Here is an 18,601-nt window from a genome sequence, read left to right as displayed (position 1 = left end):
ATATACATTTTCTTTCCAATACCTCTGCTCTATTCAAGAAAAGCTTATGTCTTCCCCTCTGCAGAGACCTCAAGCCCTCCAAAAAACTTGGGTGGTGACGGGATCTGGAGGGCGGGGTTTGTTAGTCTGCCTTTCTAGACACGTTTCCCACCACCGGTAGGACCCCGGCCCAAACAGCCTGGGCGGGGGGGGGGGGGGGGGGGGGGGGGGGTGCTGCAGGCCCAAATCCAAAAGTGAGGGCAAGGATCATAAGCCACAAGAAGCAGAACCGTTATCTGTAGGACGACACCCATCACGTCGCTGATGTGGGGGGCAGTCGACACCGTCACCGCTGCTCTCCAGTTATTTCTACCGTGCTTTCCCTCAACAGCTATCAGATCATGTTGGACTGCTGGCACAAAGACCCAAAAGAAAGGCCAAGATTTGCAGAACTTGTGGAAAAACTAGGCGATTTGCTCCAGGCGAATGTACAACAGGTAAAGCTAACCTAATCTAGAATATCAGAAGATATTCCGATACGCCTTTGAATGTAAGTCAAGGGGGGAGGTATTTTATTTGTTGTCTTAAGAGCTGTTAATAGCTGAGATCAGAAGCTAAAAAAAAAAAAAAAAAAAAAAAACGTGTGTGCACGCAGAATTATCTTCCCCAAACGCAAGAAAAATTGTGGACATGACATAGTGGAAGCTGGTATGTTTCACAGAAATAGGCTGAAATAGAAATCTGTACAATTAAAGCTCTATCTTTGGTATTTTAGGATGGTAAGGACTATATCCCGCTAAATGCCATACTGACAGGAAATAGCGGGTTTTCATACTCGTCCCGTGCCTTCTCTGACGACTTCTTCAAGGAAGATATTTCAGCTCCACAGTTTAATTCAGGAAGTTCTGATAATGTCAGGTAAGATTTCTTTCCTTCCTCAGCTTTACATTATAAAATTTTCAGACAGAAAAAAAAGCTCACCTCCCAAATTCAAACGCAGTTAACATTTTGCCCTATTTTGTCTCTGCGCATATACTCTGCATGTATGTGGTTCTTTTTGCCCAACTGTTTGAAAGAGAGCTTCGGGCGTTATAACGTTCTAACCTAAATCTTGTAAGATCTTTCTCCTGTGTTACCACATCAAAATTATCACACACAGAAAAAAATTGGTAGTTTTGTTTTTCAATGTTTATTTTTGAGAGAGACAGAGAGAGCGTATGAGCAGGGGAGGGGCAGAGAGGGAGGGAGACACAGAATCAGAAGCAGGCTCCAGGCTCTGAGCTGTCAGCACAGAGCCCAAAGTAGGGCTCAAACCCACGAACCATGAGATCATGACCTGAGCTGAAGTCAGACACTTAACCAATTGAGCTATCCAGGCGACCCTTGATAGTTTCTTAATATTATTAAATATTCAGGTTTCCGTAAGTTCCCCAGATGTCTTTTATACCTTAAGAAAAAACAAAAAACAAATCAGCATCCAGTCAAGAACAGTACATTGCATTTTCTTTACTCTTATTAAAAAAAAATTTTTTTATGTTTATTTATTTTTGAGAGAGAGAGAGAGAGACAGAGTGAGAGCAGGTGAGGGGCAGAGAGAAAGGGAGACACAGACTCTGAAGCAGGCTCCAGGCTCTGAGCGGTCAGCACAGAGCCCGACGCGGGGCTCAAACCCACGAACCGTGAGATCGTGACCTGAGCTGAAGTCGGACACTTACCCGACTGCGCCACCCAGGTGCCCCTCTTGACTCTTATTTAGAATAATCTTAGGGGCGCCTGGGTGGCGCAGTCGGGTAAGCGTCCGACTTCAGCCAGGTCACGATCTCGCGGTCCGTGAGTTCGAGCCCCGCGTCAGGCTCTGGGCTGATGGCTCGGAGCCTGGAGCCTGTTTCCGATTCTGTGTCTCCCTCTCTCTCTGCCCCTCCCCCGTTCATGCTCTGTCTCTCTCTGTCCCCCAAAAAATAAATAAACGTTGAAACAATAATCTTACATCTTTTTTTTCCCCCCCAAAGACTTTTTTTTTTTTTCTTTTCATGAGACCTTAGATAAAATAATTTGTTTTTCTTACCGGATACACTAACAAACCATTCATTACTGTAGAGGAAAATTGGAGAAGGGACAAGGGAAAATGTATGGATTCAGTGTCTCCACTGGGTGCTGGGCGGGGGTCAGCTCTTCAGTACTAACGATTATACGTGTGTCAACACGTCATTACCAGTGGCTCTGTGTGTATCCCGCATCAATGCCAACAGTCATATACGAATCAAACATCGCTACTCATGGTTACGTGTGTATCATACACATTCAGCACTGATGCTGTGTGTGGTCTGGGACTGTGCTGGGCTCTTTGTACAAAGCATCAATGCCTTTAATGCTCAAAACAATACTATACGGCAGATATTATTATTACCGTTACACAAATGGGGCCCTTAAGGCTCCATGGAAGATAGCGTGCCAAAGCTGTGTGCCTAGAAAGTGGCAGAATAGAGTCTGTGACCCAGGTATTCTAACACTGCATCCTTGTTTCCATGCAGTTAGGACTATGTTTAGGGTGTTTAAGACTATCCTAGGGCCTTCTAGCATCTTCATCTACAGTAGGCACAACCCCAGAGCTTTGACCTCAGTCCAGCCACACTGGGCAGGTGACCAGGGGAGGCATAGCTAAGGGTTGGGCCAGTCTGCAAAGACTGACAGCCATCTGTGACAGGCCGAGAAGTCCAGTGACCAGCCCCGATTTGTGGTAATGGGTTACATGTCGGTGGCACTGCTCCCTCTCCGTGACCAGCCCGACAGGCTGCAACAAATGAATCACCCATTTCTTTTTAAAGACAAGAAAACTAGGTCAGACCGAACACATTCGCAGTAGCTGATTGTGTCAGAGATGAAGGAGGGAAGCTGTCAGAGTTGTTTGAGCCCTTTCAGGGGGTTGCTCAGCCTTCGACCAATGAAGCGCTCATCTAGAAATCAGGCCTTGCAGATGGTGACAGGGTTTCAGACCGAGAAACTCCGTCAGTAGGTGAACTTGCCCGAGGAAGAGCCAGATGGTGGAGATCTCTGCCAGCCTTCCTAGTGGGTCATCAACAAAAGGTCAGGAGGTAGTTATAGGGAAAACACACAGTTACAACCCATTTTTCCCAGTCTGTAATCCCAGAACAGAATATACAAGACTAGCCATTAAATCAGCTGTGTGGCCTGGAGAGGTCATTTCATTGGTCTCCTCACATCCTTGGAGAAGTAGGCAGCCACACGTTATCAAGTCACACCCCTTCGCTGGGCATCATTTCTCTCCTCTGTAAGATACGGCGTTTAGACCACGAGATGACTGGGGTTTCTTCTGGGCCTGACATTTCCCCAGTTCCACAAGGGACTACAGGCCTAACCACTACTGAGTCTCTCCAGGGTCCCTATGGGATTTTGCCCAAAACTGTGCAGTGTGGATTGACAGCCCTAGGGGGGAAGTGGCCACCACTGTCAGGATTCGCAGGAGAACACAGCAGGAAAGTTCCAGTACTCTGGTTCATCTCAGCTGGGAGACAGTGCCCATAGTCCCCCGACTAATAAAAACTAGATGCATTTTCCTGTCTTGATTATCCTTCTGCTTCTTCCTCAGATATGTAAATGCTTTCAATTTCTTGAGCTTGGAGAGAATCAAAACCTTTGAAGAACTTTCGCCAAACGCCACCTCGATCTTTGATGTAAGTGATGGGATTAGCCTACTTAGTGCACTATGGCAGGACCCTTTGCCAGACTCTTACCCAAACACAAGCTCCAGTAACCTGCTGGCTCCCAGTTCAGAGGGGTCAGTAATGAGTGGCTCAGACAACAATTTCAGGGGACAAGACTTAGCCAAACGGAGCTGATGTGAAAACAGGTAATTCTGTAGTTTGACAGTGACCTAGAATTCAGTCCAGGGTCCAAGTCCTCACCTGGTCATAATTTAGTCCCTTGGGTCACAGTTCAGTCAATAACTTCACGGTGGGTTTCTAAGCTTCTTAGCTATCAATGATGGAACCCTGTTTTCAGATTAATGGAGGAATCCAAAGCTGTGAGTAGCTGGGTCTTCCTGATCTAACAGAAAGCTCTCTCATAAGAGTAGCCAACCTCGGCCTTACGTCCCTTCCCACTAGGGTTCTAGAGGCTGAATAGCCATGTTCCTCCCCAGCCACGATGGGAGAAGTGATCCAGAACAACCTGGCAAACCCAAGGCCCCACCCAGCTTGTACTTGGAAGCTCTGGGCCTTGAGGTTGAGAGTAAGGGGAGGTGAGGGAAAACCGGCAAGAGTACCCTTTGCTTCAAGACCCTTACACTCAAAGTGATCTCCAGGCCAGGTAAGCACGGTTGCCACTAAATGGGCTAGGAATGCGGAGTCTCAGGACCCACCCACACTCCCGGAGTCAGACTTCGCACTGTCACAAAGTCCCCAGGGGACAGATGTGAACAGTGAAGTTTGAGAAGCACGGGTGATGCCCACGTCCCATAAAGGGCCTGGGAAACCCGCCAGGGTGTGAAGGTGATGGCCACAAACCCAGTGGCCTGGAGATTAAAAAGCACCAAAAGCTTCTCAAACGCACTAGATAAAGAGGAGAAAGTGATCAAAACATTTAAAAACATGACAAATGAGTCATACAAAAGTATTCCAGTCATACAAAAGTAGCTGGAAATTTTGTTTTTCTGCTTTGGTTTTAAGTGCTAGGAAACGACACTGAGCAAAACACGGAAGACGTCTCTCAACCTTAACCCTCCCCACCGGGATTCAGTGGGGACTGCAAGCTCCTTGGCTTGCTTAGGCTTGTCTACTGATGATCAAGGACACAAACACAACCCAAGGGAGACTCAAGGGTGGCAGGAACAAAGAGTCCACTCACTGGGAATGCTGTGTTAGCACAGTAAGGAACACCTGCCTAAAACCCGATGCTAAGGATGAACCAACGAGAAAATGGAATGTTGAAGGGTGCCTGGGGGCGCTCAGTTGGTTGAGGGCCGAACTTTGGCTCAGGTCATGATCTCACGGTTTGTGAGTTTGAGCCCCACGTCGGGCTCTCCGCTCTCAGCCTGTTTCGGATCCTCTGTCCCCTCTCTGGCTGTCCTTCCCCACCTTGTGCTCTCTCTCTCTCAAAAGCAAATAAAACATTGAAAAAGTCAATTAAAAAAACATGGAATTGTGCTGGAAACCATGACAGCTGAGGGTCTGACAATTCCATAGGAGTCATAAGAAAAAAAACTGATTTTTAAACGATGTCTTCATAATTTCTTGGTTGTTGTTGTTTGTTGTTGTTTGTTTTGTTTTTTTCTTGAGAGAGAGAGAGAGAGAGTAAGATCTCAAGCAGGCTCCAAGCTCAGTGCAAAGCCCAACATGGGGTGTGATCCCACAACCCTGGGATCATGACCTGAGCCCAAATCAAGAGTCAGATGCTTAACTGAGCCACCCAGATGCTCCAATTTCTCAGAATTTTTTGTGTGGTGCACCTTTTGTGTGGCCACCAGAGAACAGCATACCCATAGAGGATAGTCCTCTGCCAAAATTCGTTTTAGTATATGTAGGCAATAATTTGTATAAAAGTTTACTATAAAAAAATGCTCACCTGTTACTTGCAATTTTCCCTTGTGTTTAAATGCATTTCCTTCCCCTTTGGGGAAGAAGGGCCTCCAAGTCACTGGGAATAATAGGCATTGCTTGCAACAAAATGTAGATTTGCCCCCTACGGAGAAAATGCTTTGTCTTAATAGGCAGGTGAGGACAGAGCTTGGGGTGACTTTGAGTGCGCAGCCAAGTATTATCCTCCCCCCCACCCCACTCAGCGTGGCCCCCTCTGGGTGAGGCAAGAAGTGTAACCCTTTTTCCTCCCCCCCCCCCCCCCCCACCAGGATTACCAGATGGACAGTGGCTCTCTGCTGGCCTCCCCCTTGCTGAAGCGCTTCACCTGGGCTGAGAGCAAACCCAAGGCCTCACTGAAGATTGAGTAAGGAAATTGGGCAGGTGGGGGGGGGGGGGTCTTTTCTATGATCAATCGATGGAGGGGTGTGAAGGAAGATGCTGGGGAAAATGTAATGGGGACATTTGAGGGCTACTTGCCTCCCTGAACTACAGTGTCCAGGCATTGCAGAAAAGCACTATTTTCCCCCTCAGAAGGGCAAGAAAGAGGGTATAAAATCAGGGCCATGAGCACCAGAGCAGAGAAGGAAGCCTGGGATTTAAGAAGTGGAAACATGCAGAAAACTCCCAACAGAGACAGGCAGTCCAAACGCGTGAGGCACAGTGACTCAGTTGGAAGGAGCCTGACATGCCCACCTGTGAACAGTGCCTAAGTCAGATGGAGACGTGCTCGTGGGGGGCGGGGAGGGGAGCTAGCCTACGATCACAGCCTCGGGTGGCAAAATCTGTACAGGAAGCGTCACAGCCCTGTTTTCCGGTAGTAAGACATGCCATCCTGAGACACCAGCCCTTCCAAACGAAACCTTGTTTCCTGTTGGATCCTGGCATTCCATCCCTACAGTGGCCGTCGGCAAGTACCGTTGGAATTACTTAGGCTCCGGCTTTTTATTCCACTGGCCCTGCTGTCACTTCAGCTTCTCTGTGCTAGTCTCTACCTGGGAAGAGCACCGGACAGGCAAACTATCCATCAGGGATTCCTTCCTTCCCGTGTTCAAATGCCTGCCCTGTCTACCCCCAAGTCAAGAACCTGACCGTCTTTTCTTCAGGAGCCACACACAAAACAGCTACTCAACCCTGCCACTGCAGTGTAAGAGCAGCCATCAACAACGTATAAACAAGGAGTTGTGGCTGTGTTCCAATCACCTGTATTTACAAAAACAGGTAGCCGTGGCCAATGAGCACAAGAAAGGATGCTTAAGGTCACGGGTCATCAGGAAAATGCAAATCAGCTTCACCCCCCACTAGGATGGCTAGAACCAAAAAGTTGGAGGTGATGAAAGTCTTGTGCGTTGCTGGTGGGGATGTAAAACGGTCTGGCCACTTGGGGAAACGGTCTGGCCGTTCTTTTTTTTTTTTTTTTTTTTTTAAATTTTTTTTTTTTCAACGTTTATTTATTTTTGGGACAGAGAGAGACAGAGCATGAACGGGGGAGGGGCAGAGAGAGAGGGAGACACAGAATCGGAAACAGGCTCCAGGCTCCGAGCCATCAGCCCAGAGCCCGACGCGGGGCTCGAACTCACGGACCGCGAGATTGTGACCTGGCTGAAGTCGGACGCTTAACCGACTGCGCCACCCAGGCGCCCCATGGCCGTTCTTAATCAAAAAGGTTAATTAGAGTTACTCTGTGACTCAGCAGTTGCCCTCCTTAGGTACACACCCACCCAACAGAAGGAAAACTTAACGTTCACGCAAAAACTTGTACGCAAATGTTCGTAGCAGCATCGTTCATAATGACCCAAAGTAAAAGCAAGCCAAATGTCCTTCAGTTGCTGGATAAAATGCAGTAGACTCATACGATCAAGTATTTGCCAATAAAAAAGTACGAGGTACTGGTACATGCTACAACGTGGACAAACCTTAAAAACGTTGTTAAGTGAACGAAGCCAGTCACCGCCGACCACATGCGGTAGGCTTCCATTCACATGAAACGCCGGGCGCAGGCAGATCTGTGGAAAGAAAGTAGACCAGTGGTTGTCTAGGGCTGGGGGTGGGAAGTGTGGGAGAAGGGCAACTGGCTATACTAATGGGTATGGGTTTTGGGGGATGACAATGGCCTGAAATCAATTGTGTTGATGGTTGCACCATCTATGAATATACTAAAAACCATTCGGCTGGACCCTTTATTTTTTTTAATGTTTATTTTTGAGAGACAGAGACAGAGTGCAAGAGGGGAGGGGGAGAGAGAGGGAGACACAGAATTGGAAGCAGGCTCCGGGCTCTGAGCTGTCGGCACAGAGCCTGACACAGGGCTCGAACTCACGAACCATGAGATCTTGACCTGAGATGAAGTTAGACGCGTAACCGACTGAGCAACCCAGGCGCCCCTCAGCTGGACACTTTAAACAGTGAACTGTATCTCAATAAAGCTGCCTAAAAACAAAACAAAGCATGCAGGTGACCAGCCCACAGGCTGTAGTTTGCTGATCTTGATCTAAGTCAAAAGATCGCTCCAAATGCCTCTCTGAGTGATATAAATCCAAAGGGTAGGAACATGGCCAGGCAAACATCTGCATAGTTTCCTTTTAACATAAGCACAGTGATGATCCCAGAGTGGAGTCCCCTCAGAGGGTAACAGATTAGGGGACCCTCACAAAGAATAAGTATACACAGGAGGAAAGGAAGCAGGATACCACAACCTTTTGTTTCCCCAAAACAAAAGGGGAAGACCGTTTCCCCAAGTGGCCAGACCCCAAGTGTTCTTTGGAACACTTACCTAGATCTTTGTGAAGGAAAACTATTGCACCCTCCAGAGATTAAAAATATAGATAATGCATGTTGGGGGGCCTGGGTGGCTCAGTCGCTTCAGCATCCAATTCTAGGTTTCAGCTCAGGGCATGATCTCATGGTTTGTGAGTTCAAACCCTGAATCGGACAGCACGGAGCCTGCTTGGGCTTCTGTCTCTCGGTCTCTCAAAATAAAAATATTTGAAAAGAAAATGCTGGACGTGTTAGTCCAGAACCAACCTAACTGTGGTGGCGCGTCAGGTTTCCTCATTCTCATCCCAGCTATTAAGAAACAAACGTGAGGGCTCCCGGGTGGCTCAGTGGGTTAAACATCTGACTTTGGCTCAGGTCATGATCTTACGGTTCGTGAGTTTGAGTCCCGCTTCGGGTGAACTCGAGTCCTGCCTCGATGAGCCCCTGCTCCTCTCTCTGCCCCCACCCTCTCTCCCCTGCAGGCTTACTTGCATCCTCTCTCAACAAACAGACACGAATGGACAAGAGAAGCTTTTCTTTCTTGTTTATCTATCTTATGCTGGATGCAAAATACAGAACCAGAAGCAAGTTTCTCCTTTGAGCCTTGCTAGTGACATAGAGTCCCGTAACTTAAAAGCTTTCTAGAACACAAACATGATGGGGAGACAACCGCACTAACCTTTTTGTATGAAGCTCTATTCATTTCTTGATGCTGTTGTAACACGCGATCACAAACTTGGTGGCTTAAAGCATGAGAGACGTACTCTCTTGTAGTTCTGGAGGCCAGAAGCCCCAAATCAAGGTACTGGCAGAGCCACGATCCCTCTGGAAGGCTGAGGGAGAATCCATTCCTCACTTTTCCCAGCTCCTGGTGTCTCTGGGCATTCCGTGGCTCGTGGCCACGTGTCTCTGCTCCACCTTCAACCCTCCCCCCCCCCCCCCCCCCGCCTTCTGCGTGTGGCTGTGCATCTCCATCATCCTCTCTTACAAGGACACACGTGGTTGTGCTCAGGGTCCGCCTGGATAATGCAGGCTAAGTTCCTCTTCCGCAGATCCTCAGCTCCACCACCTCTCTCACCCTGGAAGAGAACATTCAGTCCTTTGCCATCTCAAGTGCCATTCACAGGTTCCAGGGATTCTGGAGGCGGGAGCATTTTTCAGCCCACGATGGTGGCTAACCGGTCTAAGGACAGGGGAGGGCCACGTGTGTCCTGGGGGGATTTTCCACCCGAGATGACGGATTTGTGGCGTCTGGTCACACGGTCTGCCGCCCCCCGGCCAGTGGAAGACGTCATTCTGCCGAGTGCCACCGAGCTGGGAGTAGAGGGGCAGCGTGCAGCTCTAGGACAGAGGGCATCTGCCCGGAGGTGGGGATGGGGCTCAATAACCGACAGCTGTAGAACAGCCATGAGCAAGTGACCCGACGGGAGAGAGCGGACAGACATCAGTGTTTGTTTCCAAGAAGTCAATTTTGTGCATTTGTTTTCTTTTCTTTCCTTTCTTTAGCTTGAGAGTGACCAGTAAAAGTAAGGAGTCGGGCCTTTCTGACCTCACGCGGCCTACTGTCTGCCATCCCAGGTGTGGCTACACCAGCAAAGGCAGGCGCAGGTTCACATACGACAACTCCGAGCTGGAGAAGAAGATTTCGTCCTGTTCTCCTCCCCCAGACTACAACTCGGTGGTCCTATATTCCACCCCGCCTGTCTAAAAGTTCGACACGTAGCCTTATTTCTAGAACCACACGAGTATTTATACCCCCTGAAAACTAGCTTTTGCCAGTAGGACACATACATACATGTACACCTTTACCTTTCCACAGGAGCAAGCTGCCTTTTGTGATTTTTTTTAATAAGTGCTTCTTTTTCTTTTTGACTAACAAGAATGTAACCCCAGATAGAGTAATAGTGATAAGTAAAGAACACCACTGGTAAAGCCTCACGTTAATTCAGTGTGTTAGAGAGACCCTTACTTCCAAGCCCAATGACTTACCTGCTCCTGCCCCCGAGACCGCAGGGCGTTCAGTGATTCAGGAGATGCACCGATCATGCGAGGCAGCATGGACTCCACGGGGCCAGCCACCAGCACCCTGGAACCGGGAGGCAAGGAGCCGTAAGCCGGCCCGCGCGGGGTCTCTGGGGTCCTCTAGCAGATGCAACTTCCGGGGAAGGAGGAGGAGAAGGGAGAAAGGAAGAAGCGAGCAAGGAGGACAAAAGCACTGGAGAGAATTTGCGCCGTCCTGTATGGGGAGGGAGTAGGTGAGGGCTGTCCCCCATGACACTGCAATGGCTTCCGGACCCGGACCAAACCCGGTCCACACTGAGAACCCACCTTGGGGAGCAGACAGGACAGAGACACGAGGGGACACTTTCGGGATTCCAGCAGGCAAGTAAAGGACGAGCAATATTTTTTTTGGCAACTACAAATTATAATAAAACGTTAGCTATGGGACTGGATCTATGCCCGTTCCCACATATGGCACATTTTAAAATTTCTAGCACGGAGCGTGGTGCTCAGATCTGAGCCCGGACTGCAGGCCCCTCTAGCAATATACACTGAAAACTCACCCTGAGCTCGGCTGGCTCCACGGGCACCATGGCCTTGCACTTAGATTGCTCAGAGTAAGCTCACTGGAACGGGTTTGGTCTGTTAGGGTTACCTGGGGGGCTTTAAGCCACATTTAAAAAAATGGTGTCAGATTCTATTTTGAGTATTAATATATAATCAAGACACTTTTTTTTTTTTTTTTTACACTAACCTGTTTTGTCCAGTTAGTTATAAACGGAAGCTGAGGAGGATGAAAACAAAGAGTCCTGCGGAGGGTTACCTCTGTACCAAAACCAGGATAGGTGGAGCGAAAGCGGGATGAGCACAGTAAAAACCCCATCTCTTTACCACCCAAACCAACTCGCGGGAACAGTTGGGGCCCAAAGGAGAGGAAGCCAATCATGTTTCCTTTTTCATGGGGATTCTACAATCTCATGCTGGTCTACTGGAAAGATGTGGAAGAGTATTAACCAATGTTTATTAAGCACTTTATGCTCCTGGAGAAAAAAGGTGATATGTAATTTATGCAAGATACTTTTAGAATTGGGACTCAGGATATTAGTTATTGAGCCATCAGTAGGAGAAAAGCCTCTCTTCATCTGCTTTGGCCCTTGCCTTGGGTCTGAGAATGATGGAAATAGGGAGACAGGGTACAAAAGGGTGCCTACTCTTCAGGGTTTAAAGACCCTGGAACTCTCAGCAGGCTCTGATGCTGTGTATTTAGGACGTATGTACCTTCTAAAGCCAGTCAAAGCTGGACAGGTTAACAGTGAATTGCTGCTTCTGGTAGAGACGAGTGTGCTTCCCTTTAGGCAAGTAACTTAACTCTAGAACCTGAAATATAATAGGAGAATCTTTACTTCCTTCCCTGTGTGTCACATTCCTGTGTCAAGGTTCTTAGTCTAAAGAGACGGGACAGTCAGCACAGCCCAAAAGGAAGGAAGCAGGTGCTCCAGTGGGGGTCCTGCTGGAGAAGCGTCTGGCCAGCAGAGAAGTGAGGCAGGCCTCTCCACCAGGACCCCAGTCCGGACAAAATCAGGCCAGGGCCAGAAGAGGGGAAGAGCTTTGTTCTTCCTCGTCTTCATGTGCACAAAAAGCACCTGTGACAGTCGGTGATAGTATCAATCAGGTAACCAGAAGGAGGTTCAACAGGGAAAAGAAAAGAAGACCTCAATCAGCTTTGCCGATTTTTCATATCCGATAAGGATCCAGCAATGACTGAAAACAAAAACCTTAACTATACGTACGGTATCTTAATTTTGATAACCTAATTAATTCTTAATTGTTCAAAGACCCTAGTAATATCATCTTTCCAAAAGAAAAAAAAAATCTTCAGAATTTATGTTAATTCAGCTGCTTCAAAGACTCAGGTTTAGAGCCTACGTGAGTCCACTGGTCAAGATGGTTCCATCTAGAGGGTTAACACAGAAAGGAAAATGGAAGCTTGCAGTCATGAGTCCACCCAGTTGCAACGTGCTTGCCACAGACTGGTTCTTTAACCAGCACTGGATGTTAAACACTACAAACTGAAACACTCATTAACCCATGGTATTATTAGAACCATTTGGCATTTATGACAAACATAGTTGGCACAATCCTTTCAGGATTTGTGAGAGCATGTATGTGTAACAGTGTGGGTGGAACGGGACTGAAACCATATGGAAGTCTGTATCTAGTTAAGTCGAAGAAGCGATGCTCAGACCTTGGTTTTAGCTCGTGGAACAAATTTGTCCAAACCCTGAAAAAAATGTTATGTAGGTCTTCTGGCTGTGCCTGGTTTCCCAGCCCGTAAAGAATGTCAAACACGAACAGATACTTGCCAGTCCCTTTTCATTGCAAAAGGAGCACAACTTGGACTGACAGTGGCAGTAACTGTATGTGTATATACGTGTGTGTGTGTTGTGCGTGACTATTTAAGGAAACTGGAATTTTAAAGTTACTTTTATACAAACAAGAATATATGCTGCAGATATAAGTAAGACTTAATTTGGTCCTACATCTCTAGTCACCATGAATGTATTTTGTATGCTATCTTCATATAATAAAATTAACTTCTGAAAACATCTACCTGTTTTCTCCAATTTGCTTATACGTGAGAAAAAAAGGTGGGGGGAGGGGGTCACAGGTTTTTCCTTGGGGGTGGAGGGCCGGTGTCCTGGGGGATCTCCTTAAATACCAGTAGTGAAACACGGCACAAGGAAAATCCAGCAAGCCCTCTGAAGAGAGGGGCAGAGTTTTCTCTCAGTACCACAAGATGCTGCTCTAAACCATCAGGGTGCTGTAAACAGTAAATCAAAACCACAAACCAGGCACATCGCCCAGAAAACAAAACACTAAAATGAATACAATTAGAAGGGAAATGTACAGACCGAGTACAAGCACTGGCTGCAGATGGAGGTACCCTCAATGAAAGAAGAGGCGCGTTTTCCCCAACACTAATTTTCAGCTAAGAAACGATTACCATAATTACAGGATGTGTGTGCGCGCGCCTCTGTGTGTATATCAGAGGTCGTACGCAGGAAACCATACAGAATGATTAGGCAGAAGCCTGAGACACGAGAGCTTCCCTAAGAAAAGTACACTAGCCACATACTGTTTTCTGTGAATTACGTCGTCGACACAATCATCACCAACAGACATGGAGTAAGTGACCAACAAACTGTCCTCGTAAGTGGTCATACCGTCACCTTCCTGAAAACATCATGCAGAAACTAGATTGGAGACATATGTGGGAAAACAGGTCTACTTTTTGGGGGACAAAGGCAAGAAAAAGAAAAAGAAAAAACGACTCCCCCCGGTAAATTTGTGGTTAACCGAAGAGGGCACACGGCGTTTCATCTTCGTGAATCAGAAATCCTTTAAAAATAGTATCGGTTTTCATAACATAAGAGTAAAGTCACTCATTTAAGCACACGATTTGAAGAATGCTCGAGGAATTGGTTCAGAAATTTTCTCATGACTCTGGAAACTTACAGGACATTTGGGAATTGGTTTTTTTCCCTTTTCTCCAGCAGAAGGATCTCCCAGTAAGGTTTATCAGACTCCTCAGTGTTAAACATACTACCAGACTTCTGGGTTTCACAGGCCAGGAAATTTTACAAAAATATCCTGGGTTCCAAGGCAGGGATGACTAACCTTCTATTTTCTCAACGAAGGATATTTTAAGGGAGAAAAACACAAAACCAAAACAACCAGAGGCCACAAATACCCTGTTCCTTGAGCTGGGTGTGGTACACAGGTGTGTTCACTTTGTGATAATTCATGGAACTATGAACTTATTTGCAAGCTTGTGTGTATGTGCGTACTATTCTTCGATACGAGATTATTAAAAGGAAAAAAAACATTTAATGCCACAGTTTTCACAGATGACCGATTTAAGAGAGTATGGGCTTCCTCTCAGACGAAAATATATTAACTTCATGTGCCCGCAACTAGTCTAAGTGCTTTGAGGAATAGAACTCAATTTCCAAAGCAATCCAATGTGATTGGTACTATTAGTTATACCCACATCAATGGGAAGACTGAATGAAGTAACCCAAAGAGCACTTCAAAATCTCACCATCACATCTACCACCGGCCTGCACCTGTAGTCACATGCTCTGCCTTCCTTTCTGGATGGTCAATCCTTCGTGTACTCAAGGACACAACTCCAGCAATTCACTGCTCCCTCACCCCCCATCAATGTGTCCCTCTCCCATCAGACCACACAAACATGCCATTACCCCTCCCATGTTACAAAAACAAACAAACAAAACCTTTCAACCCTACTTGCCTCTTCAGCCACCGCCCCGTTTCTTTATTCTTTACAGCAAAATTCCTTGATGTAGTTGGTCTCCATTTCCGAGTTCACCCCCTCAAGTACTCTGAAACCCACTCAAACCTGGCTTTCCGTGTTACTCACTGAAACCGCTTTTGATAAGGTTACCAGTGACGAGTGACCTGCAAATTGCTAAATGCAACAGCCAATTTTCAGTCTCAATCTTTTTGGCTCATCAATTTGACCCTTATTCTTGAAAATACCTTTTTTACTTTGATTCCAGGACATCAAACATTTTTCTTCCTATTTCACTGGTCATTTCCATCCCTCTTAACTACTCTTCTCTCTTCTTTGACCTTTGAGCACTGACTGTTCCAATTACCCCAGGGTTCTGTCCTTGGACCTCTTTTCCTCTCCGGTTATACTAACTCCCTTCATGATCTCAACCAAGTTCAGGGCTTTAAATGACATCTGTATAATGACTTGCAAACTACACATACAGAGCAGATCTCTCCAAACTCACTTGTATGCCAATATTAAATTGAGCATCTCTTAGGCTGCGGCAGACCGTATTTTCCAAAAATAGTGGCGACCACAATCTCCCATCGCACATGACCTTTGGCCACATGCCCTTGCCACTTCCCCATCGAGTTCTTCTCCCCTACAATCAGACAAGCCTTTGTGACTCACTTGCGATCAACAGAATGTGGCAGAAGTGACACCGCACGGCCCCGAGGCCAAGTCAGAAAAGATCATGCCCTTTCCACCCGAGGCTCCTGGTACACTCATTCTCCAAAAGCTCCCGCTAGAGACCCAGTGGCAGTGACTGGAGAAGCCTGAGCCACATGGCGGGCCCACGTGTAGGTGCTTCCACGGACAGTCGCCAGCTGAGCCCAGCCTTTAAGTCATTCAGTCTGGGTGCCAGATCGGAATGATTTCAGCCCCCAACCACTGAAATTTTCCCAGCAGAGGCCCCAAACATAATGGAATAGAGAGAGAGAAGCCATCCCAGCTGTGCCCTGTCCAAATTCCTAACCCACAGAATTCCTGAGAATAACAAAACGGTTGTTGTGTTAGGCCACTAAGTCTGGAGTCACTCATTAAAAACAGCCAGTAGCCACAACAAATGCGTAGTAAACATCTTAAACTGAACAGGTCGGACCAAACTCCCACGTGTCTTTCCTCGCTCCTGTGTCCTTCTTGCCCACCCTCCAAACACACCCTTTTCTAGAACGCTCTCTTCCAATTTAATAGAATCCTCCGTCCTGCCCAGCAGAGGGTCAAAATCGGAACAGTGACTCTGACTTCTTTTTTCACTCCATATCCAATAACTGGGACATCCTTTTGGCTCAGTCTTTAAAACATATTCAGAATCAGGCACGTGGGCGGCTCAGTCGGTTAAGCGTCCCACTCTTGATTTCGGCTCAGGTGTTGATTTCAATTTGTGACATCGAGCCCCGTGTTCAGCTCTGCGCTGACAGGATGGAGCCTGCTTGGGATTCTCTGTCTCCTTCTCTCTGCTTCTCCCCTGCTGACCCTGTCTCTAAAAATAAATAAATAAACTTAAAGAATAAAAAAAGGGACGCCTGAGTGGCTCAGTCGGTTGAGCGTCCGACTTCAGCTCAGGTCAGGATCTCACAGTCTGTGAGTTCGAGCCCCGTGCGGGCTCTGTGCTGACAGCTCAGAGCCTGGAGCCTGCTTCGGATTCTGCGTCGCACAGCCCCTCCCCGCTTGCACTCTTTCTCTGAAAAAATAAACATTTTAAAAAATAATAATAAATTAAGTTAAATATATTCAGAATCCAGTCACTTCGTGCCACCTCTAGCCCCCGAGTCCAAACCCCATCATCTTTCACTTGAAATATCACGAGAGCTTCCTAACTAGTAACCAAAGTGATCCTTTTTAATTGTACCAGGTTATTCTCCTCACAACCTTTCTTCTCTTTTCCATGTAAGCACCAACATGGTCTTACAATGCTCTACAAAGCACTACCCCCTTCCCCATTACCTGATTTCACTTCCTACTTAGTCCCATTGGCCCTAACTCTTACTCCGGTCACATTGGCCTCCTCGCCATTCCTCAGATATGCCTGGCACATTGTCTGACCTGGAATCCTTCTCCTTCCCATATCCACATGGCTGGCTCCTTGCTCAAATACCACCTTCTCCATAAGACCTACTACCCAGATCATCCGATCTGAAATTCTAGCACCACCACATTCCCCACATCGAGAGTTGCAAGATTAAACAAACACAGGATAACCAATTAAATTTGAATTTCACACACATAACTTTTTAAGACAAACATGTCCCATGTGATACTTGAGACCCACTTAACGCTAAGAAAGAAACGACCCGCGGTTTACCTGAAATTCAAATCCAGCTCCGTGTTCTGTATTTTTGTGCGCAAAATCTGGCCACCCTACCCACGTCCTTTACTCTACTCTGTTTCCATAGCCATTGTTACCTCTTAACGTTCTACACGTACTTGGTCTTCTTCTTCCTGCTAGAATGGAAGCTCTGTAGGAACAGAAAGATTGGTCTGTCATGGTTAGAGTTGTTCTGTTGATTCCTCTAGGGCAGTGCCTGCCATAGAACAGGCATCTGGTAAATATTTCATGAATGAGCGAATCCAATTCATTCTTTGCACGGAGTGGGGTGTCAGAATCTTGTTCTGGCAAGCCGGTTTCTTAACCACCACGCATACTGTTTTTAACGAATTTTAAGGACATGAGTTTTAAAGGTCTTTCTTCACTGCCCCTCTTGCCCCAAACTCGTACACAAGGACATTTTACAGACATAGCCTGAATTGTGCACCTGCGAAAGGTAAAAGGAAAGGGGAAACACCTGTTTTTGACCATTCAGAGCACAGGACGTGAGAACAACAGAGCCATTTTATCCCCATTGAACAGATGTAACACTGGCCTAGCTTACGCAACATTTTAATGGGTTTCATGTTTTCTCTCAAGAAATCTAAATCTAAAAGATCCCCCCAAAACATCCTCCATCCTAGGCAGACTGGTCTCCCTTCTTCCCCATGAACCTACAGTGGTCATTTTGATTTGCCACCGAATCCACTGGGTTTTTTTTTTCTTTTTCAAGACCCTTCTACACTTATTCTCGCTCTTCTCCGAATTTCTAAAAGCAACTCACTAGTTCCTGCAGCTAAAAATAAACCCTCCTTCCTCTTTAAGTACCTCTCAATTAGGTCTCCAGTCCCTTATCACTTTCTATTCTGTTTTTCAACTTTTCACTTCAATACAGTACAGGAAATAACCACAATAAACACTAAGTACTCAGATTCAACAAATATTAATGTTTCTGCCATTAAAAAAAATCTACCTTCGGGGTGCGTGGGTGGCTCAGTGGGTTAAGCGTCCAGCTTCGGCTCAGGTCGCGATCTCGCTATGCTATTCCTGGAGTTGGAGCCCGGGGTCAGGCTCTGTGCTCAGGCCAGGCCTGGAGCCTGTTTCAGACTCTGCGTCTCCCTCTCTCTCTGCCCCTCTCCCGCTAGCACTCTTGTCTGTCTGTCCCGCTCTCAAAAATAAACAAACATTAAAAAAAATATTTAAAAAAAGAAAAAAAAAAAAAAACAAAAACGAACCTACCTCATAGTCTGAATAATGTTTCTGGAGGACGTGGGGGGAAGGGTACTCTTCACCTGTACAGTAAATCACCCAAGTACTGAATCAGAGGCTAGCCATATCTTCTTCCGAAACTACACTGTAAGCCATGTGTCATATAGAAATGTTTGGGTAGAACTAGGTACTTTATAAATAGCAAGTTCTGGTATCTGCATTCTCAGTACCCAAAATGGATCCAAGTAGGCATTGAGAGGATATCTGGTAAACTAATGAATAAACCTGCCACCAACAATTCCTCCAAACACACAGGAAATGTTCGGCCTTTTAAATCCCGGACATAAGACAAACTTAACCTCGTGAAATGAACTGGTACCCCCCAAAAGGACAAAC

The 18,601-nt window shown here is 46.7% G+C and overlaps 1 protein-coding gene and 1 long non-coding RNA gene across 2 annotated transcripts in view; one reads left to right on the top strand and one right to left on the bottom strand.

Annotated features, from left to right (window-relative positions):
• The window catches only part of FLT1 (fms related receptor tyrosine kinase 1), a 177,069-nt gene extending 164,880 nt beyond the window's left edge, over positions 1-12,189 (top strand). Inside the window, exons 27-31 of the mRNA XM_047876110.1 lie at positions 371-476; positions 755-897; positions 3,587-3,671; positions 5,843-5,937; positions 9,834-12,189. Of these exons, the coding sequence (XP_047732066.1) occupies positions 371-476; positions 755-897; positions 3,587-3,671; positions 5,843-5,937; positions 9,834-10,035 (631 nt within the window). The 3' untranslated portion in view covers positions 10,036-12,189. The remainder of the gene's footprint in view (positions 1-370; positions 477-754; positions 898-3,586; positions 3,672-5,842; positions 5,938-9,833) is intronic.
• LOC125175535 (uncharacterized) lies at positions 1,938-9,840 on the bottom strand. Its single transcript, XR_007155866.1, has 5 exons — positions 9,316-9,840; positions 9,007-9,160; positions 7,487-7,576; positions 5,560-5,676; positions 1,938-3,042 (listed from the first exon to the last, which is right to left on the bottom strand). It is a non-coding gene; the product is annotated as an uncharacterized LOC125175535 (long non-coding RNA).
• Positions 12,190-18,601: the final 6,412 nt, after the last annotated feature.

The sequence above is a fragment of the Prionailurus viverrinus genome, chromosome A1 (assembly GCF_022837055.1).
Source record: "Prionailurus viverrinus isolate Anna chromosome A1, UM_Priviv_1.0, whole genome shotgun sequence".
Classification (NCBI taxonomy): domain Eukaryota; kingdom Metazoa; phylum Chordata; class Mammalia; order Carnivora; family Felidae; genus Prionailurus; species Prionailurus viverrinus.
Note: the sequence above shows the minus strand (reverse complement) of the source record. Positions and strands in the feature narration are given on the sequence as shown.